The 20965-nt window shown below is 44.5% G+C and overlaps 1 protein-coding gene across 4 annotated transcripts in view; it reads left to right on the top strand.

Annotated features, from left to right (window-relative positions):
• LOC147692521 (cytochrome P450 2B19-like) overlaps positions 1-20965 on the top strand; it is a 467523-nt gene that overhangs the window by 368382 nt on the left and 78176 nt on the right. For all 4 annotated transcript variants that reach the window (XM_086938735.1, XM_086938736.1, XM_086938737.1 and 1 more), the window contains one exon: positions 6875-7062. In XM_086938735.1, the coding sequence (XP_086794861.1) occupies positions 6875-7062 (188 nt within the window). The remainder of the gene's footprint in view (positions 1-6874; positions 7063-20965) is intronic.

The following is a 20965-nucleotide window of genomic DNA, read 5'->3' as shown; positions in this document are numbered from 1 at the left end:
TAGGAAACTCACATTGAGGTATCCCAAAAGGGCTTATTAGAACAACTAGGCTATCGACTATTAGCATATACAACACAAGGGACAAGGACGTGGGGGTGGCAGTACTGGCGCGGGGAGAGTTTGTGATAGTAAATAGACAGAAGGCAGATGCCCACGGCCGGTTGGTCATGGTGGAATGCCAGGTGCAGGAATTTAATTTCATTCTTTGTTCGGTCTACACCCCCACAGTGGATGATCCGGAGGTTATCGATTACATCAATGCACAAATGACCAACTGGCCTATGCCAATTATAGTCTGTGGGGACTTGAATATTAATGACTTGAATGGCTTGTGGAAAAACGATCCAGCAAGATTCGCAGGACAAAAGAGGAAAAGCCATAGGGCATTGGTACAACTGATGCAAGATAACGGGCTAGTTGATATATGGGAACAACAAAAAACCATCGGGGGAGAACTTATTATTCTGCGCCACATAAAGCTCTAGCAAGGTTAGATTATTTTTTGGTATCGCCCTCGATAATATCCATCGCTAAAATTAATAAGTTGCCACGGTGATATCAGATCACAACCCGCTTACTTTAGACGTATCTATTCCAAATTATCAAAAAAAGGTCACGAATTGGACATTTGAGAGAGCCTTGCTACATGACGTAAAATATGTTGCCCAGATGGAAGGGTGGATCATATTGTTCTTTGAGATAAATAGAGGGACTGCTTCCCCGGCGGTAGTTTGGGATACTATGAAGGCTGGTATAAGTGGGGAGACGATCAGTTATTCTATTAAACGGAGAAGGAGGAGGTAGAGGAGAAGGTAAGGACAGTTGCTAACATTGAAGGTGAACTTAGTGGAGTGATCAGGGCAAAGCAAGATGTCACAGGGATAACACACAACCTAGCTATAGCTAAGGCAGCTGTAGGTGAGGTATTTGCGTCTAAAGCGGCAGGGAAATATCTGGCCTGGAAGAAGGATCAATATGAGTACAGCGAGCAGATTGGCCGCATATTAGCTATCCGAACACGCCAGGCTGCTACCAAAGGGGATATATCAGAGATCAGGTCAGAAACAGGGGTCAGAGCAACAACACCAGGGGAGATATGTGCAATACTCCAGGATTTTTATCAGAAATTATATAATCCTGATGAGAGGGTGGACAGTAGTGAAATAGAGAGTTACCTAGAGAGAGCAACACTCGAGAAATTAACAAAGGGGCTCTGGAAACTAGCTTCACTCTAGAAGAAATGCAGAGGGCAATCAAGGATCTACCCGCGGGGAAAGTAGTAGGTCCTGACTCCATCCCATTGGAATTTTATAAAAAAATGTCTCCCATATTTAGAAGAAGACATGTACAAACTTATGTCTAATATACAAAGTGGAGTGACACCACCTGAGTCCTGGGGTGAGGCCACTATTGTGGTGTTTTTAAAAAAAGACAAGCCCCCAACCGACCCTGGGTCTTATAGACCAATAAGCTTAATGAATAGCGATGTAAAAAAAATTCTAAGATGTTCGCTAATAGACTAAGTGCGGTAATTGGAAAGATCATCTCTCCTCGACAACACGGGTTCATTCCTGGTAGGGGTACTGCAGAGCATATTAGAAGAGTGCTTACACTATTTGACGGAACGGCAGCCTCACGAGACCCTATGGCGTTAATATTGTTAGACGCTGAGAAAGCGTTTGATAGGGTCTCGTGGGGATTCCTTTGGGCAGCATTAAAGAAAATAAATTCAGGGGATGGCTGTATCGGTGCTTTGAGGACATTATATTACAACCCGAGGATGAGATTAAGAATTAATTTACACTTTTTATTAATGTTTCAGCAATGTAATATACATTTTTAAGGAGGAAATGTGGCCTTAAAGCCACGGCTACCAGCCCTGGTACTGAGAAATCAGGTTTGAGCCTCGGCCTCAGGTCAACATCCTGTGCTTCTGGGCAAGTTAACCCGTTCAACGCAGCGCTAATTCCGCTGCGGTGCGGGTGATTTATGACTGGGCATGGTTCGGACGGCCCCTGGCCGTCCTCCGCGCACACCCACCATGACATCGGACGGACGGGGACCGTCTGGCGCATGCAAAGGGTTAATGCATCCTTGCATGCTTTTGTTTCGCTCTGCCTGATTATTAGTGGTTAGATGTTTCCTCTCTCATATTTACCAGGTGTGGAAGAGCCTGACCTGACTTTTCCAGCCTGAAAAACAGCCGGAAAAAATCGCGTGAAGCAGGCTGCAGCAGCAGCCAAGTCTCATGTTGGTTTTTTTCTAACAGTGGGAAGCGTATAGTTAGTGCTTAATTTGAGCAAGTGGTTTCCGGTGCTCAGCACCCGCACTTAATCATCAACACCAGCACTTTTCATGAGCAGCAGTTGAGGTCACATTTATTTACGGGGAGATTAAGTGATTTTCCCAGAATCACAGGATGTTGAGCTTGATGCCGAGAATCGAATTAGATTCCCCACCTCCGAAGTCAGCAGCTCTGGCAATTACGAGCTTACCATTACGCCACATCCTCTCCCAACTTTCGTGTTTGGTAGTTAGTTCTGTTTTAGGTGGCTTTAACCCCTTCGAAGCTAATGACGAGCTGGGCTCGTCATGGCGCTTACCTGCCGTGCGCGGATGACAAGGCCAGCTCGTCATGAATAATGGTGACTTTGGATATTCAGCACAGGACGGGAAAACGCCTAGCAGCCATGTGGTTAACAGAAGAAATGGGCTGGTGCAAGCTGCCTCTTGACGAGAGCCCTGGTACTTTTTTTTAATTTTTTTTTTTACAAATTAACCACTGCTTATAGTACTCCCAGTGGGGAAAAAAGCTTCCCCATCCCACAACCCCAGACCTTCCACCGCCTACACAGGTCCTGCAAACATTTATCATCTGTTCAGAGCAGGTAGTAAATGTATGTAGGAAAGCTGCAAGGAATAGGGGATTCTTTGTGGTTTTACAGCTGGATGGAAAAAATCACCTCTACACAGTAATTCCCTTTCCTTAAAGTTTTGCTGGTAATATCATGGTAATGGGTGAGTTTACCACATGGAAACACTGGACTCGCACAGTCATCAGTCACTTAAAGAATGAAGGCAATGTAGGTTGCAGTCACAAGGATCTCTCATAATCACCGGGATTCTGTAGAGATGTGTTGATGCAGGGCGCTGACCAGGGCCACTTCAAATTATTGGACTTTGGTAGAGATATCACCATGCAGGGTGCTGGTGCACCTGCCTCTCACAATCATTGGGCTCTGGTAAATATGAGGTGATAGAGACACATGAGTCAGTTACAATCTCCGGTAACTTGCAGAGTTGTGGTGAAGCGGGGGAAGCAACATTAGCCTCGTAATTATCAGGCACTGAAGGGTTACCACTTTGCTTACAGAACAAATCACGCTGGCTTCAGGGTCTGCAGACAAGGAAAAGTGTAAGTCAAGCTAAGCAGCCAGTGGCTCACAGTTCCCAATCCCAGCAGAGTTGGGTGTCACCAACCTTCTCATGGCAAGGCCCTCACACTAAACTCAGACTCAGGCAAAGCTGGACAAGGTCTCTCATTACTGTGCATTATATCCAGGGCCCCTGAAATTATGCTGCAGGGGAAGGCCAAATTATGTGGCAGGGTTGACCAAATTATGTGGCAAGAAAAGCCAAATTATACGGCATAATGTGGCACATTGTGGAATCATACTTTTCTTTTTTTGTGTGTACCAATAAATAACAGAAAGGGGACAGGTCAACCTTTGCAAAGGGCCTTCCACTGCGCCGCAGTGTGTTGCTGTCTTGAACGCTTGAACCGTTTAAGCTAGAAACAAAAAATGTTTTTGCTAAAATCTGCGGGTTATGCAGCAGATGGTATGTTATGTGGCAAATACAGCAAATCCATATTAATGTGGAAAAACGCAGCTTCTGCACAATCGCATAATTCTAGTGGCCCTGAGTGTATCTCCTAGGTTCAGTCCACAGCAAAGTTTCTTTTCAGTCTAGTGGGAGACAACCAAGAATTCTCTCACTGATTCTTGCCTTTTACTAGACTTAAAAAGGGAAAGTGATCCTACACCAACTGGGGTCGAAACGTCGACTTCTCTTTTGTTGTGTCCTACCAATTTGCAACAGAACATTTTTGACTGTGTTAAAAATTTGGGATAGGAATATATATATATATGTTTAGAAGTAATTGATGGTAATATTAATATGCCCATGTGTTGTCATCTTATTAAATGTGCTTATGTGACCACATGTGACTACTGAAAACTTTTCCCAGATCACCCCAATCCTCACAATCACTTCATACCCTCTCTCTGTCCCCCTTTCCCTTTCACTCACGCCTGTATTTTGGGCAACTACGTATTCTCAAAAAGTATGCATAATACGTTTATGACTGAGGATGTGAATAAATAACATCACTCATTGAAAAGTGTTTTATGTGTTTGAATTTGATTCTGATAGTTTTTTCCTTGATTGTTATACTTGTTTTTTTTATCTAGTTTTTATTGATTTTACACAGTAAAAACAGTAAACAATAAACAAGCAAGCAGTGTGTGGCTTCATTCTGAGAGGGGGAGAGACTCCAATCACTTATCATGATAATATGTTTAGAGATAGCAATGTACACGGCTGAACTGAAATACCAGACACACAGAATGACTAGGGGACAAAGGCACATTGGAGCCAAGGCATCAAACTAAATATACAATGGACATTACAGGTATATATGCTTGGTTGTCATAGTCACATCACCATGGTACAAAGGGCATGAACATCACTCCTTCTCATCAGAGTCCTCCATCAAGCCAGTCTCATCCTCATCAGCAAATTTATGAAAAAGGGACCCCCTCAACATAAGCGTATCCAAGGCACCCTCATCCATACAGGAAATTCACATATTCATCTCTTCTGCCGACCCCAATTGAATGAGGTCTAGCTGCCATGAAGACACCCACAGTGCTCGGGTGCCCATGCAACGGATGGACACCCTCCTTTTGCCCAATAACAGTGCAAGCTGAGCCATCCTTTAGTGAATATTCTGCACCCTGGACTTCACCACCACTCTCAAGAGGCAGGCCAGTGGAGTCAGAGAAATCACAATCTATTGGCACTTCTGCTATTTTAGTCACCACCTTCCTCCAGAAACCCTGAACCACAGCACATGCCTAGGCCAAGTGCATAAAAGTGTCTTCCAGCTCCCCACATTGTGCACATCGCGCCTCCCTTGAGTTGTCAATCCTGTTCAGGTGCCTAGTTGTCACATAGATCTGATGTAGAAAATCAAATGAAGTAACTTGAATCTATGGTTGCATGAAGCCTTCTTCACTAATGCACATGCACTCACCCAATCAGCATTCTCAACAGACTCCCCCAACTAACGCTCCCAGGCCCCTCGTGAGGCATATGGGGCAGGTACCATGTCGACCCGGATCACTTGGTAAAATAAGTAAATGAGACGCCTCCCTCTCCTCCATTGAAGCATGCTGCCCAACATCAGGGAGGGCTGAGGGGCCACAGGGAATCCAGTCGAGACCTCCTGTGCGATGCTTTCCAGCTTGGCATAATGGAGGAGGTAGCCCGGTCCCTTTTCAAAGGTCATCTGTGCCTCCTGGAACGTGATTAAGACCTCCCTGGAGTATAGGTCCTCTGCCGCCCGGTAGCTCCTCGCCATCCAGGGATCCATAGACATATCTGCATCAATTGCCCTAAACTGGACGAGGTCCCAAAGATGAAGCTCCCTATCAAAGGGGCCTCTTTGTAGCATCTTTCCCACCAAATCTCCACAGTTACCTCACCATGTACAGGACCGCACACTCAGATTGACTCCCTCTCATCAGCAAGCACGCCAGTGTGTCAACCCCAACATGTCAAGGAACAATCTCTTCTCCCAATTTTGTGGATCTGCTATCCACCTCACTGCGTGCTGTAGGTTGACCACATAATAATGGTGCTGTACGTCCGGTATAGCAAGACCTCCCTCCTCCTTATCACACTTGAGGAGCAATATTGCCACTCTACTATGCCGCCCGGCCCAGACTAAGGAAATAAGTAAGCTATCCAGTTAGCGGAAAAAGGGTGAGTGGTGCAGAAACATTGCATTTTGGACCAAGGAAAGGCAGCAAGGAAGAAAAAACATCTTAGCCACTGCTGCCCTCAATATCACTGACAAGGGGAGTCTATTTCAGAATGCCTGGAGGCCTCGAGGCCTGCTGCAACTCTATCCTCATTCAGAAGCAGGTACATGTTCTCAGTGTGGGCTACCCAAATGCCCAAGTACCTAAAGTCCTCATTTTCCCAGCAGAGGCTGAGGCCAGGAAACCAGGCAGCGGGCACTCCAATCAGACTGCCAAATGGAAACAAATGTCATTTCCTAAAATAAACCAGAAAGCCTGAGACCCTACCAAAAGGATTGAGAAGCCCCATTAAAACCGGCACCACCTGGCAGGTGGAGCGGACATACACCAGCTCGCCATCCGCAAAAAGAGAAATAACATGCATGGAACCCCCCACTCAAATTCCCCATGGCTTTATCCTTTACGCAGAAGTGCCAAAGGCTCAATGGCTAGAGAAAACAGGAACATCGAGAGGGGACAACCCTGCCTGGTGCCCCTCCCAACTTTCAGAGAGGTCGCCCCCAGATTGTTATACGTGTTTAAATTGTATTATCAAATTCATCTCAATTTTCTCTCCCTTCTCATTTTAGAGAAAAGTTATGCATGTGAAAAATCCAAATTAGAAAAAAGGTCAGACTCTTCAAATAATAAAAACCTTAAATGAAAAAGATGCAGAGTTCTAGACACATGTTTGTTTCTGGTCAGGTTCTCCCAGAGTACAACGTTTAGGTCAAAACTGCATGTAGCCAATGCCTGGAAACTTACCATTCTTGCTCTTGGTCTTCCAGCCAAGGTTCAGCAGGAGATTGATGATGTGGTTGGATCCGGGCGCCTCCCCAGCATTGACGATCGAGTGAAGATGACATACACAAATGCTGTGATTTTGGAGATGCAACGTTTTGTTGATATAGTGCCTATGGCTCTTCCACACTCCATCACTCGGGACACAGAGTTTTATGGCTACAGTATTCCAAAGGTATGCAATTCATTCATGCAGTAATATTGTTGGTGTCAGGAGGTTCTGCAGGAGGTCAAATGATTGGTTGCTGATGCAGTGCCCTTTAGGTTGTGTCGTGTTATGTTATTGTAAATTGTATTTATCTGGTTATTACTACTGACAAGGCATTGAATTGTTTTGTAGCAAGTAGCACACTACTCTGAAACCCAAGCATAGAGGTAAAAACATGGGTTAGTAATATGTGCTTCCTTTTCCTAGTAGGATTAGTTGTGTTAACTTTGTACTGTTAAGCTCTCAAGAACTTACTCTTCTGTTTTGAGTAGAAATGCATTATTTGAAGGTTATTAATAGAGGGAAGATGTGAGTAGTTTTTCGGACTGGTTGTGTTGTGTGCCTATCAGTTGGATGATTCGAGTAGAAAAGAAGGAAGAGTTTGAAAAGTGTGTTTGGGAGACCATAGAGGACAGAAAGGTTTGGGTGACTCAGAGAATGAAGGGAAAGGTATGTTTCTTTTTTTATAATTTTATGTAATGTATATTTATTGTATTTCTATTATTTTGTACTTATTTATTTTATATGTATATTTTATAAATTTTTTATCAAAAGTAAATATATAGTATGTCTATAGATATACACATACATCTAAATATATACACATATTTAAAGACACATAAACATTATAGATAGGCTCTCATAACTATGTCGGTCGGGACACCGTTAGGGTGAGGGAACCACATACCCAAATACTGCACACCGAATTAGGAATGCGACCGCATATGAAGCGGTCGCAAACTTCCTTTTTACAATGGGAACATGTGCAGCGGTCCGGAACCGCCTGCAACACAAGCTCCCATTGTAAAATGGACGTTTTTGCACACCCTGCACCATGTGGCCGACACCTCACGGTGAAGGGATGTGAACCAGAGGGCCAGGGGAGAAGGGGGCCCTGCTAGGAGCCCCCACAGTTGCTCTCCGACAACCTTTTCATATCGGAAAGGCCGACATTGAAAGGCTGTTGGAACCGACATCATAATACCGACGGTGGAAACGCCATCCTAAAGGGATTATGAGCGGCGTCCAAATGGCCGATGGGCTCCTTCAGCCCTTCGCAACCCAGTTGGTTTCCCGGGCCATTTTACACTCCAACCGCCAACATTATATTTCGGAGATTGCAATGTAAACCTACCATATCGATCGGTAAGTTTCAGACGAGGGGTCGAAAGCTTACCAACCTACATCACAAATAGGCCCTTAGTCACATTTCTGTTCAAAGTATGAACATGTATACATATATATTCATATGTTTATAGATGGAGTAATATTTTAATAAAATATGGAAAATGAGTAAGAAAATACAGCCACATGTGACTGCTTTCATCTCTAATTTTGTGTTATGATGGCTGATTTACAAAAACAATATACAATTAAGTCTGTTTGACCCTTTTGGTCCCTGGGATATATATAGGGGTTGTAAGTTCTCCATAAAGATGTGATACCCAGAGCAAACAACTGAGTTGCACCTCACAAAGATTTTTCATTATATACCAACTTTCCAGCAATTTCATTTGGGCAAATATAAGGAATGGAAAATGGGTATGAAGGTAAACCTTGTATTTCTGAACGCTTAACTGACCTGAAGCCTCCTGACCATACAAATGTCAATGGCCAAGCTCACCCTCAAACTCCCACCCTGCACTGACAACACTCTGCACCTCAATGATCTCCAGTTGCCCCAATCCACGAAACAAGCATTCTTCAAATTCCTCATGCACATATACAAAGCCTTACACAACATTGGCCCCACGTACCTCAACAACTGCATAAACTTCCATAAACCTATCAGGCACCTCTGCTCAGCTGTACGCCTCCTCACACACACCCCCTACATACACAGAATCAGATCTGGCAGTAGTGCCTTCTTCTACCTTGCACCTAATGTCTGACACGATCTACCAGTGGAACCCTCCCACCCCCACATTAGGGCAGAGGAGCGTTGCCCCCCTGCTGCCAGAGCAGCAAAGGTGAAAAATAAAATGGCAATAAAATCAATTACCATTTGATTTTTCACTGTTCCCAGCCTGAGCAATGTTTGAGGGTGGGCCATTTCTGCTAACTGGCAGCAGGGGAGTGGTGCTCACTCCAGTTTAAAGTGTGCATGTCACTTTGGCCAGCTCTCTTATGATGGCCAGCATGCCATGTGCACTTTAAACCTCTCCACATAGCTGTCTCAGACAACTGGGTAGAGAGCAGGCACAGGAAACCAATGCCTACTGGTGCTTCTCTCATGTTGCTCGTCTGCTGCACGAAAGCACTATCGTGATTTGGAGGGGAGCTAGCTGAGGCTCCAGAAGGATTCATGCTGACTACAATCATTGATTTGATTTGATTTGAATTGTTACTTGTTAAGCGCTCAAATGCCGTGGCGTCTTGGCCCTGACCGTGGTCTATGGACCTGAAAACATAATGAATGAGACATTAAATTGAGGAAAAAACCAAGTTTTCAGCTCCTTCCTAAACATCTGAAGGTTGGGTTGAAGTCGCAATTTGGCAGGCATCTGATTCCAGAGTTTGGCTGCGCAAAAAGACAGGGAACAACTCCCCCATCTTACCTTACAGATTTTAGGGATACAGATAAGGCCCTTCATGGGGGATCTAAGTGTGCTAGCAGGAGAGTACCTAGAGAACAACTTCTGTATCTCCCCCGAAACTCCTCCATAGAGGGTTTTTTGCACCAGACAGAGAGATTTAAAATTGGCTGTTTTCTGGACAGCAAGCCAATGTAGAGCTCTGATGGCGTCCGAGGTGGGGCGGCCCTTGGGGATGTTCATGAGTAGTCTAGCTGCAGCATTTTGCAGGGATTGCAGATTTCTCCTCTGTGCCCTGTCAATTCCCATAAAGGGCGCATTGCAGTAGTCTAGTTCGGAAAGAAAAAGTGCCACTTCAACGGTCTTTTGGAGTTCATATGCAATGAAAGTGAAAATTTTCCTCAGTGTTTTTAGAAGGAAAAAGCAAGAGGAGGTTAGCTGGTTAAACAGGAAGAGGTGTGGCGCCGTGGCTAGGGTGACTGACTCCGGAATCTGGGGATCATGGTTCGATCCCCGGCACTGGCGGCAGATTAGCCCAGCACCGTGTGACTCTGGGCAATAGCTTGCTTAATCTTCCCAATGGCCCCCAGCGCCTAGAGACCTTACGGGTGATTGTGCGCGTTACAAATGTGGATTATTTATAATTTATATTATTAACTTGGGCCGACAGATTGAGCTGATCATCAAGGATCACACCCAGATTCCTGACCTCGGTAACAGGGCGAGGACAAACTCCAGCCTCCGTTGGCCACCAGCTGGTATTCCATATAGAAGGCCCCTTCCAGAACACCAGGACCTCAGTTTTGTCGATGTTTATTTTCAGGAAATTTTGGCTCATCCAGATCATGATGTCTTTCAGACATGTAGGAAAACAGTTAGCCACTACTTCTGGTTGTTTAGTTGTCGATATCGTGAGCTGTGAATCATCTGCATACATGGTCAAGGAGAAGCCGTGTTACCTGACAAGATTGGCCAACGGGGACACATATATATTAAAAAGGGTTGGCGACTAAGCGGATCCCTGCGAACGCCACATGGGAGCTGAAAGGTCTCAGACTGTAAATTTTCCCAATGAATATTCTGTTTCCTGTTTTTTAGGAAGAAGCAGAGGAGGGTCAGAGCGGTATCCTCTATTCCCACATCCCTCAGCCGCTGTACCAGTACCGCGTGGTTCATGGTATCGAATTCAGCCAAGAGATATAGGCGGATGAGCACCGCTCTGCCCCCCATCAACTATCTTCCGGATCCCCACAGTGGCTAGTATTAGGCTCTCTCCGTCGAATGACAAGGCCTAAAGCCATGCTGTGTTGGGTCCAGTAAGATATTCTCTTCCAGATATGGTATCAGGTCCTTGTTTATGGCGTTTTCCAGTACTTTTGCTGTCATTGACAACCTGGAAATAGGGCGTTAGTTTTTGGACTCTAAAGGATCAAGGGCTGGTTTTTCTTAGAATTGGCCTAATACAGGCCTTTTTCCATGCGTTGGGATATTTGCCAGTTTCTAAGACTTGGTCCAAAAGAGGGGTGAGATGTGAGCTAATGGTCTTAGATACTAGATGAAATATGGCCGGAGCGCAGGGATCATTCGGAGAACCTGATTTTGTTACTAGCATGAGGTTATGGACCTCCTCCAGAGAGAGTGCCCTGAAACGCGAAAGACTGCAGTGTGGTGCCAGGCTTCTATGGCTGAAGTATTGCTACATAACATAACTAAGGCCAAATTTAGAAGATCATCGTAGATCAGTTGCACTTTACTCTTAAAGAAAGTAGCCATTTCATCGCAGAAAGCTTGATCTGGTCTGAACTGTGGTTTAACTAATGTGGAAACAGTTTTAAAAAGTTCCTTGGAAGAATGTGCAGCATCCCAAATTTTAGCAGTAAATATATGCCCGCTTGGCTGCAATAATTGCTTGCTTATATTTTTCCAGGTTCGCTTTATAGGCTGACTTGTCCTTGGAGCTGAAATCAGTCCTCCTAAGCCGTTCACTTCTTCTACTGTTCATTTTTATGACTTTTAGGTCAGAACTGTACCATGGTGCAGTTGCTGCGACTCTTTTAACTGTTTTATTTATTTATTTCGGGGGTGGTGCCATTTACAGCTGTCCTGATCCAGTTATCAAACTGGTTAGCTGCTTTGTCATTATCACCGGCCATAATAGATGGACCAGTGTTCAGAGCCTGTTCCAGGTCAGCCCCCTGTATCTTATTCCATTTCCTGACCCTCTCCTTAGAGGCAAGGGAGGGAATTGGTCGGCTTGATGTTATTTTCTTTACCTCAAAGTAACGGGGAAGCGTGTGTAGGGTAAGTACATTTTTAATTCTATTTTTGCCTATTTGGCCCACTGATGGCCTTGATTCCAGAGCACAGTCAGGACCCATAAAAAATCTGTTAGTGAGCCATGATTGAGAGCTTTGGAATTTTATTCTAAAGACATTGTGATGTATTACAGTGCCTGCCATTGGGTTTGGCACTCGGCTTGATGACCCTCCATTGTTGAGGGTCACCGTCCGCCACTGCGATCTACCCTGCACATCAGAAGCACCTCCTCAGTACTTAAATTCAACAACAACTAAAGACCTGGCATTTAACCTAGCCGTTGCTCAGTCCATTCAACTCCAGCTTCAGTGCCAGGATACGCTCCTGGATGAGTCATTTGTTACACAAATACACATAGCGTAACAATGCACACAATAAACTGAGTTTAAGAACAATCATTATTTGTACACCCCCATATTTGTGGTTACCCATTGTAGGAAACCGGCTCTTTATGCAGTATATAAACTAGATATACTGTGCAGAGTTTGAGTATTCCTGTACAAGAGGACACCGGCTTGCTTTAGCAATCCCAAGGTGCTCTTTTATGGAGTAGTGTGCTCGAGCAGCATTGGGCTTATCAGAGAGGAGTGTTAGACATCGGCAAATACACACAATAGTCAATAAATAATGCACACGACTCAATGAGATCTACCCCAATTTAAAAATAACACATATCTTTATATATGTTGCAGCAGCAGAATTAATATGATCGGGTAAGCACATTTTTCAAGTGAAATACATTTGCATTTAAACAGTCAATACGTAGTGATTTTACAAGGGCTGCAATGCTATCTTATAGAAGGAAAAAAAAATACGGCATACACGTTTTTTGCAGCAACTTAAAAGACCAACCTCTGGGATTTGGGGTGAGCATGAGGCAAAGTCCTAGGCAGCTCCAGCAGGTCACCTCCATTGGCATGAGGGCAGCCAGGTGCAGTGGTGCAAAACAGCGTTGGGTGTCCAAAGCAAGTCTACAGGGATCAGTCCTCATGAACAGATGCTGCAGTGGTATGAACCAACAGGGGGGCTCAGACCTCATGATGCTCTGGGACGGGGGATGCCTTTGGTCCTCTTCTGCATGGGCCAGGAGCAACGGGTACAGAGGTGTCCTTGGGCATCAGGTTTTCAAGACCGGGAGAGGTCGTGGTAGATGGGGCATGCGATCTGATGTGGCAGGTGACATCGGGAAGTCCTCAGTGGGGTAACCGCAGGTGGGCTTTGAGTCTGGAGAGTCAGGGGAACATGTTGGCACCGTTGGGCCACTTCAGCTTGGGCTAGGCTGCTCAGGTGCAGTGGTGCTACCCAGTGACAGGTTTTCTCATTCTTGGAGCCTCACAGCTCGGTCTTTGGTACCTGCAAGATGCAGGGGAGCAGTTCCACTGCTCCCTGGGAGTAAATGTGTCTTGGAGAAGCATTGGCAGCTCCTCCCAGGCTTTGGAGGATCAACAGCTTGCAGGGCGAAATGACTTTGGCGCAATTGTTGAGAATAGGCGAGCAGGCTAGAAGGGCTGATGCCAAGTCATTTGCTTTTTCTGCAGTCCTTGCTATCACGACTCTATGGACCTTCTTCTTTTGGGTGTCAGGATCTGATTCTCTGGTGCCAGGGGCTAACCTAAATACTGGATTTTTTGGGCATTAGGGGAGTGCAAGGTAATAACCACTGGGCTCCCTACCTTGGGGTTACTAGGCCCCCTATATGACCACTTTCTTAGTAGGTGGCAATAGCCCTATTCCAGAATTCCTGATTTTGCCATCACCAAGATGGCTAACTTTGAACAATCGCCCCTTTCCCCCCTGTCCCCCCTGTCCAGGTGCGTAATGGCTCTGGACAAAGGGGGTCGGCTTCTGCTCCTTTGAGAGCAACCACATTTGCATACCAAAAGCTGCATGCCCTTGAAGCTCCCCTACCTTGGAATGCTAATCTACAGGTCATCCTGTGGGAGGAGGTGAAAACACTCCCTGATCAAGTAGACTCGGTATCTGGCCCCCCTGAAATCAAAAGACCCTCTCCCCTGGGGGTCAGGAACTCTTCTCTGGAGGCAGGCTGGTGAAAACTAGGTCGTCAGTACACTAGTAGCGGGTAGGTTTTCAGGGGGCACTTCTAAGGCCCCCTATGTGTGCATGTATTACTAAATCCGACACTGACATCAGTGTGGGTTTATTAATACAAGATGTCTGATACCAAACATCCCTATTTTCAGTGAAGCCGTCATGTGGCTTGGAAACCCGTTTTCACCAGTGTCCAGCCCATGCAGTGTCGCCAGGCATGGCACACAGGCGTTGTGCCATGTCGTATTTTCACTTTTGTCTGCACCAAAACTCGCAGCCTGCAATGGCAGTTTGCATGATCATGGTGAGGTGTCTATTAGGGTGGTACAATTTGTGCTTCAGCCCTTGGGGATCTTCTTTAGTACCTCAGGCCCTAGGTTCCAGTGGTACCATTTAGAAGGGACGCTCAGAAGGTACTAAAGGTATTGCCATTTGGGTAAGCAATTGCACAGTTTTGGGAAAGAGTTCTGGCACTGGGGGCCTGGTTAGCAGGAACCCAGTGCACCTCCAGTTGACATCACATCAACTACCAGGCAAAAAGTGGAGGCGACCATTTCGAAATTGGCACTTTCCTACACCCATACTATCATGCTCTTCAGAGGGCCTTCTTCAAAACGTCTTCTTTCTTGCATACCGGTTTACATTTGGAAAACACAAATGCAGAGAAATTCAGTTGGCAGTAACACATGTTCTGCTAGTCTGTGTTGCCACACATCTCCCAATACAAATTTGTACCCAACGTGCAGGGGCATAGCTCAGTCAGTAAGACTGGGGTGTCATGAGCTTTAGATTCTCCAACAATCAGACTGGCCTAAAATGTTAAACTATATTATACAACAAGCTGGGTACATGAGAGTTTAAGCGGCAGTGGAAAGAAAGAGGAATGCGGATTGGTAGGAGTACTAAGAGAGAAAGCACAATATTTTGTAAATTAACCAACATTTTTTAGGACTTTCAAAACAGAGAGGAGAGAGTGTGTGTTCCTTTTTGTCAGTGTGGATGTAAATATTCACGGTGAAATCCAACAGACATCTCACCATGCCCGACTGAAAGCACATGTATGCAACTATTTATCAGAAAATTCATTTATTAGAGCGGTGTAACACCCCAAATATCCCGCCCTGAACTTACACCCCTGCCAACATATGTGGCTGGGTCTAGCGCCTGTGATTCAAAATGACCCAAAATACAATCTGGAGGCATCACATTTTACTCAGCAAACTAAACACTTTTTTTGTAGTGTTGGTAGCTGTGGAATTTGGGCCCTAGCTCAACCGCCACTTAGACAAACTAACTATACCTAGACATTTCAGAAAACTAGACACTTGAAGGAGTCCAAAGTGGTGTGATTTGTGTGGTTCACACAGGTTGCTTTTTTCCTAGAAGCCCTAGCAAACCTCAAACTTAGGCTAAAAAACACCTTTTCGTCACATTTATGTGAAGCAAAGGTCCATAATCTAGGGGGATCCACAAATTTCCTACCACCCAGCATTCCTATATGTCTCCCAATAAAAATTATATGGGCCTTGTGCCAGTGACAGGAAACTGCCCACAGTGCAACATGGATAGCTCATATTTTTCCACGCAAAACGGAACCTTTTATTTTCAATGTGTTTCAATGTGGGTAGCTGTGTATTTTGGAAACCCACACAACCCAGAGGATGACAGGCGTCTCCTTTAGAGGGTCACAGCTAGGAGGAAAAATCTAGAAGGAAAAAAACCTCCTTTAGCAACCTGTTTAAATCTTGATTGATGAAGTAGATTGTGCTGATGATAATCAACTAGTACCAAGCTCCCCCTGAAATCAGGAGGGAGAAAAGAGTCAAGGAGATTAGGAGGTCTAGAGTCAGATGATCCAAAATGAAGTTGATCCAAAAATGCCTGAAAGGACAAGTAATAACCAAAATAGCTAAAGATACACTAAGCAACAAAAAAGGAAACATTTGTAAGGAATGATCCAAATATGCTGAATAATATGAGAAGCAAAATTGCATAACAATGGGGGGTTTGAGCATGAGGAAAAATCATCACAGACCAAAATGCTTGCTATATATATATATATATATATATATATATATATATATATATATATATATATATATATATATATATATATATATATATATATATATATACATATCTCTTCAAAAGCACTTTTCCGACAAGAAAGGCGTGGTGCACACTACACAAGACTGATTGAGTACCTGTGCACACCCTATTTCATGCTTATTACAAGGTTCTTAGAACTATTTTGCTAAAGATGCGTGCTGTTTGGGGATGGGGCAGCCAGCCCAACTTTGTAAATCAACAGCTAGTGGAAAACCACTGGTATGCCAAACGCACAGCTGAATTTAAAGTATTGCAATGAAAAAATTCGAATCCAGTTAACTTAAATCACATTGCTCAATGAAATAATCATTCTCAAAACCAAATCGTTAGACAAATGTATTCATTGTCATTTTCATGAATTACATGTGAAATTCAAATCAATTTTAAAAGATCTCGACAATGTTGTGGTTAATTAAACTTTGTTAATGATTATTATCCCAATACATCCCTGAAAATAGTAATAATGCATTGTGTATACCACACAAAAACAAATAAATTTAGCCCAATGCATTTCGGGAGGAGTCCCTTCTTCAGGGGCACTGTAAGAAAAGAAAAAAAAAACAGTAAACATTTCATGAATTTCTTTTGATCATATCAATCCTCATGTCACTTAGTTCCATTTCATAGAAGATGCTTTAATCAACAATGGCCAAAGATTCCTGTAAGTTCACTTAGATAAAAATACCTCATGCATCTACTTAAGGTCAAAAAGATGAGGATAGTACACCCAAGGAAAGCTGCCACCAAGTGTGTATAAATGGTATGGAGTTCCATAAAAGAAAACAATTATCTTATTGATCCGTGCCAGTGAATGCCCATTCACTATGCTGATAGCAATGTGCTCTACCTTAACTGTCATGTCTCCAAACAACATAAAAAGACAAGAGAAGGGTCCACTCACTATATTTAAGATGTGTGGAGAGTATCAGAGTGAGAACGTTAGAGCAGTTGTCTGGACATCCCTGATTGGAGAAATGAAAAGAATTACCCATGGATTGTCTGATTTACTGGTCTAGTTATATATTCAGACAACCGCCACTGTACACTTGTACGACCTAACAAGAATCTACTTACTGTGGTGAAATCTCATACTCCGCCTCAAGGACGGTGAAGACAGTAAGAAGGCTCTGTGGGCAATAAGCTTAAAAGTATGAGAACAGTACGTGTGCGTTTGCTATTGCAGTGTACGACAAATAACTAAAAGTGGAAAAGATACACTAAGCAACAAAAAAGGAAACTTTTGTAAGGAATGATCCAAATATGCTGAATAATATGAGGAACAAAATTGCATAACAATGGGGGGTTTGAGCATGAGGAAAAATCATCACAGAACAAAATGCTTGCAACATATATATATATATGTAGGACGGCAACCATAAAGCAGCGTTGGTGTTTTCTTTGAAACTGTGCTTCTGCCCACATTGGTATGTTATGCTGCTTAATTTTCGCCCACTTTGCAACAGACTCACACGGGTTTTAATTAGACACTACAAAGTCCATGAGGCCATGGGGCTAATCACGCCCACTGGGGCAGGAATTTTGGGACTTTAAAAGTGCAGAAAATGCTGCTTGTGTTGACGATTGCCACAGATGAAGGAAGTGATTTTCCGAAACGCGTCTGGCTTTTAAATTAAGAATTGCCGGTTTCCTTGCTGATACCTACGTGCAGGATTGCCTCAAATAAAGACTGAATCACTCACCTGCCAGTTTGCTTCTTCCTTTGGGGCTACCTTCGTTTTGAATAAATTTAGCAGCTCAGGCAAGCCGCGGGAGAAGCTCACCGCAACAGCGGGCCTGTGAGGACGCCAGGTCGGTGTCTACATTGTTAACAGGAGGCAGTATTCAGGACGGCAGCCATAAAGCTTCGTTGGTGTTTTCTTTGAAACTGTGCTTCTGCCCACATGGGTATGTTATGCTGCTTAATTTTCGCCAACTTTGCAACAGACTCACACGAGTTTTAATTAGACACTACAAAGTCCATGAGGCCATGGGGCTAATCACGCCCACTGGGGCAGGAATTTTGGGACTTTAAAAGTGCAGAAAATGCTGCTTCTGTTGACGATTGCCACAGATGAAGGAAGTGATTTTCCGAAACGCATCTGGCTTTTAAATTAAGAATTGCCGGCTACCTTGCTGATACCTACGTGCAGGATTGCCTCAAATAAAGACCGAATCACTCACCTGCCAGTTTGCTTCTTCCATTGGGGCTACCTTCGTTTTGAATAAATTTAGAGGTTCAGCGAAGCTGCGGGCCAAGCTCACCGCAACAGCGGGCCTGTGAGGACGCCAGGTCGGTGTCTTCATTGTTAACAGGAGGCAGTATTCAGGACGGCAACCATAAAGCAGCGTTGGTGCATATATATGCATATATATATATATATATATATATATATATATATATAGATATATATATATATATATATATATATATATATATATATATATATATATATATATATATTACCTACTGGCTGTCGCCAGTAGGTATATATAGTTAGGATTTTTTCCCTATGGGATTTTTGAAAATTCTATGTCTAATAACTTTGGCGTTTGTGGACGGAATCGGCTGAAATTTTCAGGAAAATGGCACATTTTGTTTCTGAGCAGCCCTTGAAAATTTGGGGGGGTTTCGTCAAGGGGGGGCCGAGAAAAAAGGGGGGTCCCAAAACGCGTTTTTCCCATGTTAATTTCCATAGGGCCTTTGGCCTCACTTTTAGCTCGAACGGCTGAATGGATTTGCACGAAACTTGGCAAAATTGTAGGGACTGTTAGCCCGATGTGCCTTTGCTAGGTCTCAATATATGTGCTCCAGTGGATTTTGAGAAATTAACGTTCAAAACAAGATATATATCTGTAACAGCGCTCCGGGCTGCGCTCCGGTCCGCTTACTTTTCGCGAAACGGAACTTTGCGATGCGAAGCTGATTGGCTTTCCGGTGTCTGTCAACATTCTAAACAGTCCGGAGCGGCCGCCATCTTATCTCTCGGTAGGATCGAGAGAGAAGAAGCGGTGAAAAACGAAGGGGGAATTTAATGAAAGGGGGCAAGGTAGACCCTTCTTGACCCCCTAGGAATGATGTTGGGGTTATTAAAGGGTCCCGTGGGGAAAATAAAAAAAAATTGATTTTTCACGGTAGAAGCGCTTCTCGGGCCGCAAACTGGGCCGCAAACTGGTAGCGAAACGGAAATTCGCCATTTTGTGTTTCGTTTTAATTAAATTACTAGGTATAAGGGGGTGCGGGAGACGTATCCTGATCCCTTATGTTTTCTGAGGGTGGCTGAGGAGGCTCATATATGTTGATATATGTCTTCCAGCGGCTGTGCGTGCGCCATCTTATCTCTCGGTAGGATCGAGAGAGAAGAAGAGGTGAAAAAAGAAGGGGGAATTTAATGAAAGGGGGCAAGGTAGACCCCTCTTGACCCCCTAGGAATGATGTTGGGGTTATTAAAGGGTCCCGTGGGGAAAATAAAAAAAAATTGATTTTTCACGGTAGAAGTGCTTCTCGGGCCGCGAATTGGGCCGCAAACTGGTAGCGAAACGGGAATTCGCCATTTTGTGTTTCGTTTTAATTAAATTACTAGGTATAAGGGGGTGCGGGAGACGTATCCTGATCCCTTATGTTTTCTGAGGGTGGCTGAGGAGGCTCATATATGTTGATACATGTCTTCCAGCGGCTGTGCGTGAGCGTTTTTTTTTTTTTTGCTGCGTGACGTCTGTTAACGTTCGATTCGATGGAAATCAGGAAGTGTTGACCGCCAATTTGTCACTGCGATAAAATATTTTGTTATAAATGAATCCTTATTGATAAACATTGTATGCGCCATCTTGCCTTTTTTCCAATGGCACAATTTTGTCGTGCACGGCAGCCATTTTAGATGCCTTGACCAGACCCACTCTCTGCACGCCGTCGATCCTCAGCACGGCTCCCCACCCTCGCAAGCATCTCCCCCACGCACTGGTCACCCCCGCTCTCTCTCTCATGCTTGGGCTATAAACTTCCCCCCATCTGCGCTGCTCTTCCCTGAGAATCACACCCTGTGCCCGCCCGACACCTCCCTTTCACCCTATTCACTACCGCACCCTCTGACACTCCTCTTCCTCTGTGTCCGATTGTCCAGGCCGGTCCCAGGCTATCACCTAGCCCTGCGGATGTAGTTTATGGCCCCAGCTGCAGAGAATCCAGACATGCCAACCCTCCCGATTCAGGCGTGAGACTACCGATTTCAGTGCTAGTCTCCCGCCTCCCGATTCCTGCAAGCAAAAACCCGATTCCTCGGGGGTTTCAGCTGACAGGGCTTGGTATTGTGTTACGTGCTAATTCTTCCAGGAAACGTCAGAGGGCCGATGCAGGGGCTCTAGAAGGGCTGATAAACCATTTAAGCCTCATTAACAAGCGCATGGTCTTTTAAAGATATGTGAAGTACTCGGGGCGGCGGTGTGTGTGTGCCCTCTTTCAGGAGCGGGCGGGGGGGGTGGCACTGCCAGCAACTTGCCAGGCCAGGCAGTGTTCAACACTTGCATCACCCTTTCTCTGCCTGCTATTGCGCTCCATGCTTCGGAAAGGTAAGAAAAAGAACGTGCATTTGAGTTTGAAATGTCCGATCCTGTAGCAGCACACTTCCAAAGCCCACACATGACAATAACCCGATTCAAGGCCCCATTCACCCGATTTTTTAAAAATATATAGTACTCCAACAAAGTAGGATTATAAAACTTTATTAACTTTATAAATATAACGAACGTAACAAAAACTGTAAATACATTTAAACATTTTTTTGCAAAAAGAAGCAACAATGGTCAGTAACTGTCTTTTGTGCGAATAGTCCCAAGGCAGCACAACGTGCTGAGTTCTGGACGGCACC

Source organism: Lissotriton vulgaris, chromosome 9 (genome assembly GCF_964263255.1).
Source record: "Lissotriton vulgaris chromosome 9, aLisVul1.2, whole genome shotgun sequence".
Lineage (NCBI taxonomy): Eukaryota > Metazoa > Chordata > Amphibia > Caudata > Salamandridae > Lissotriton > Lissotriton vulgaris.
The sequence above is the reverse complement of the archived record's forward strand: the minus strand, read 5'-3'. Positions and strand labels throughout refer to the sequence as shown.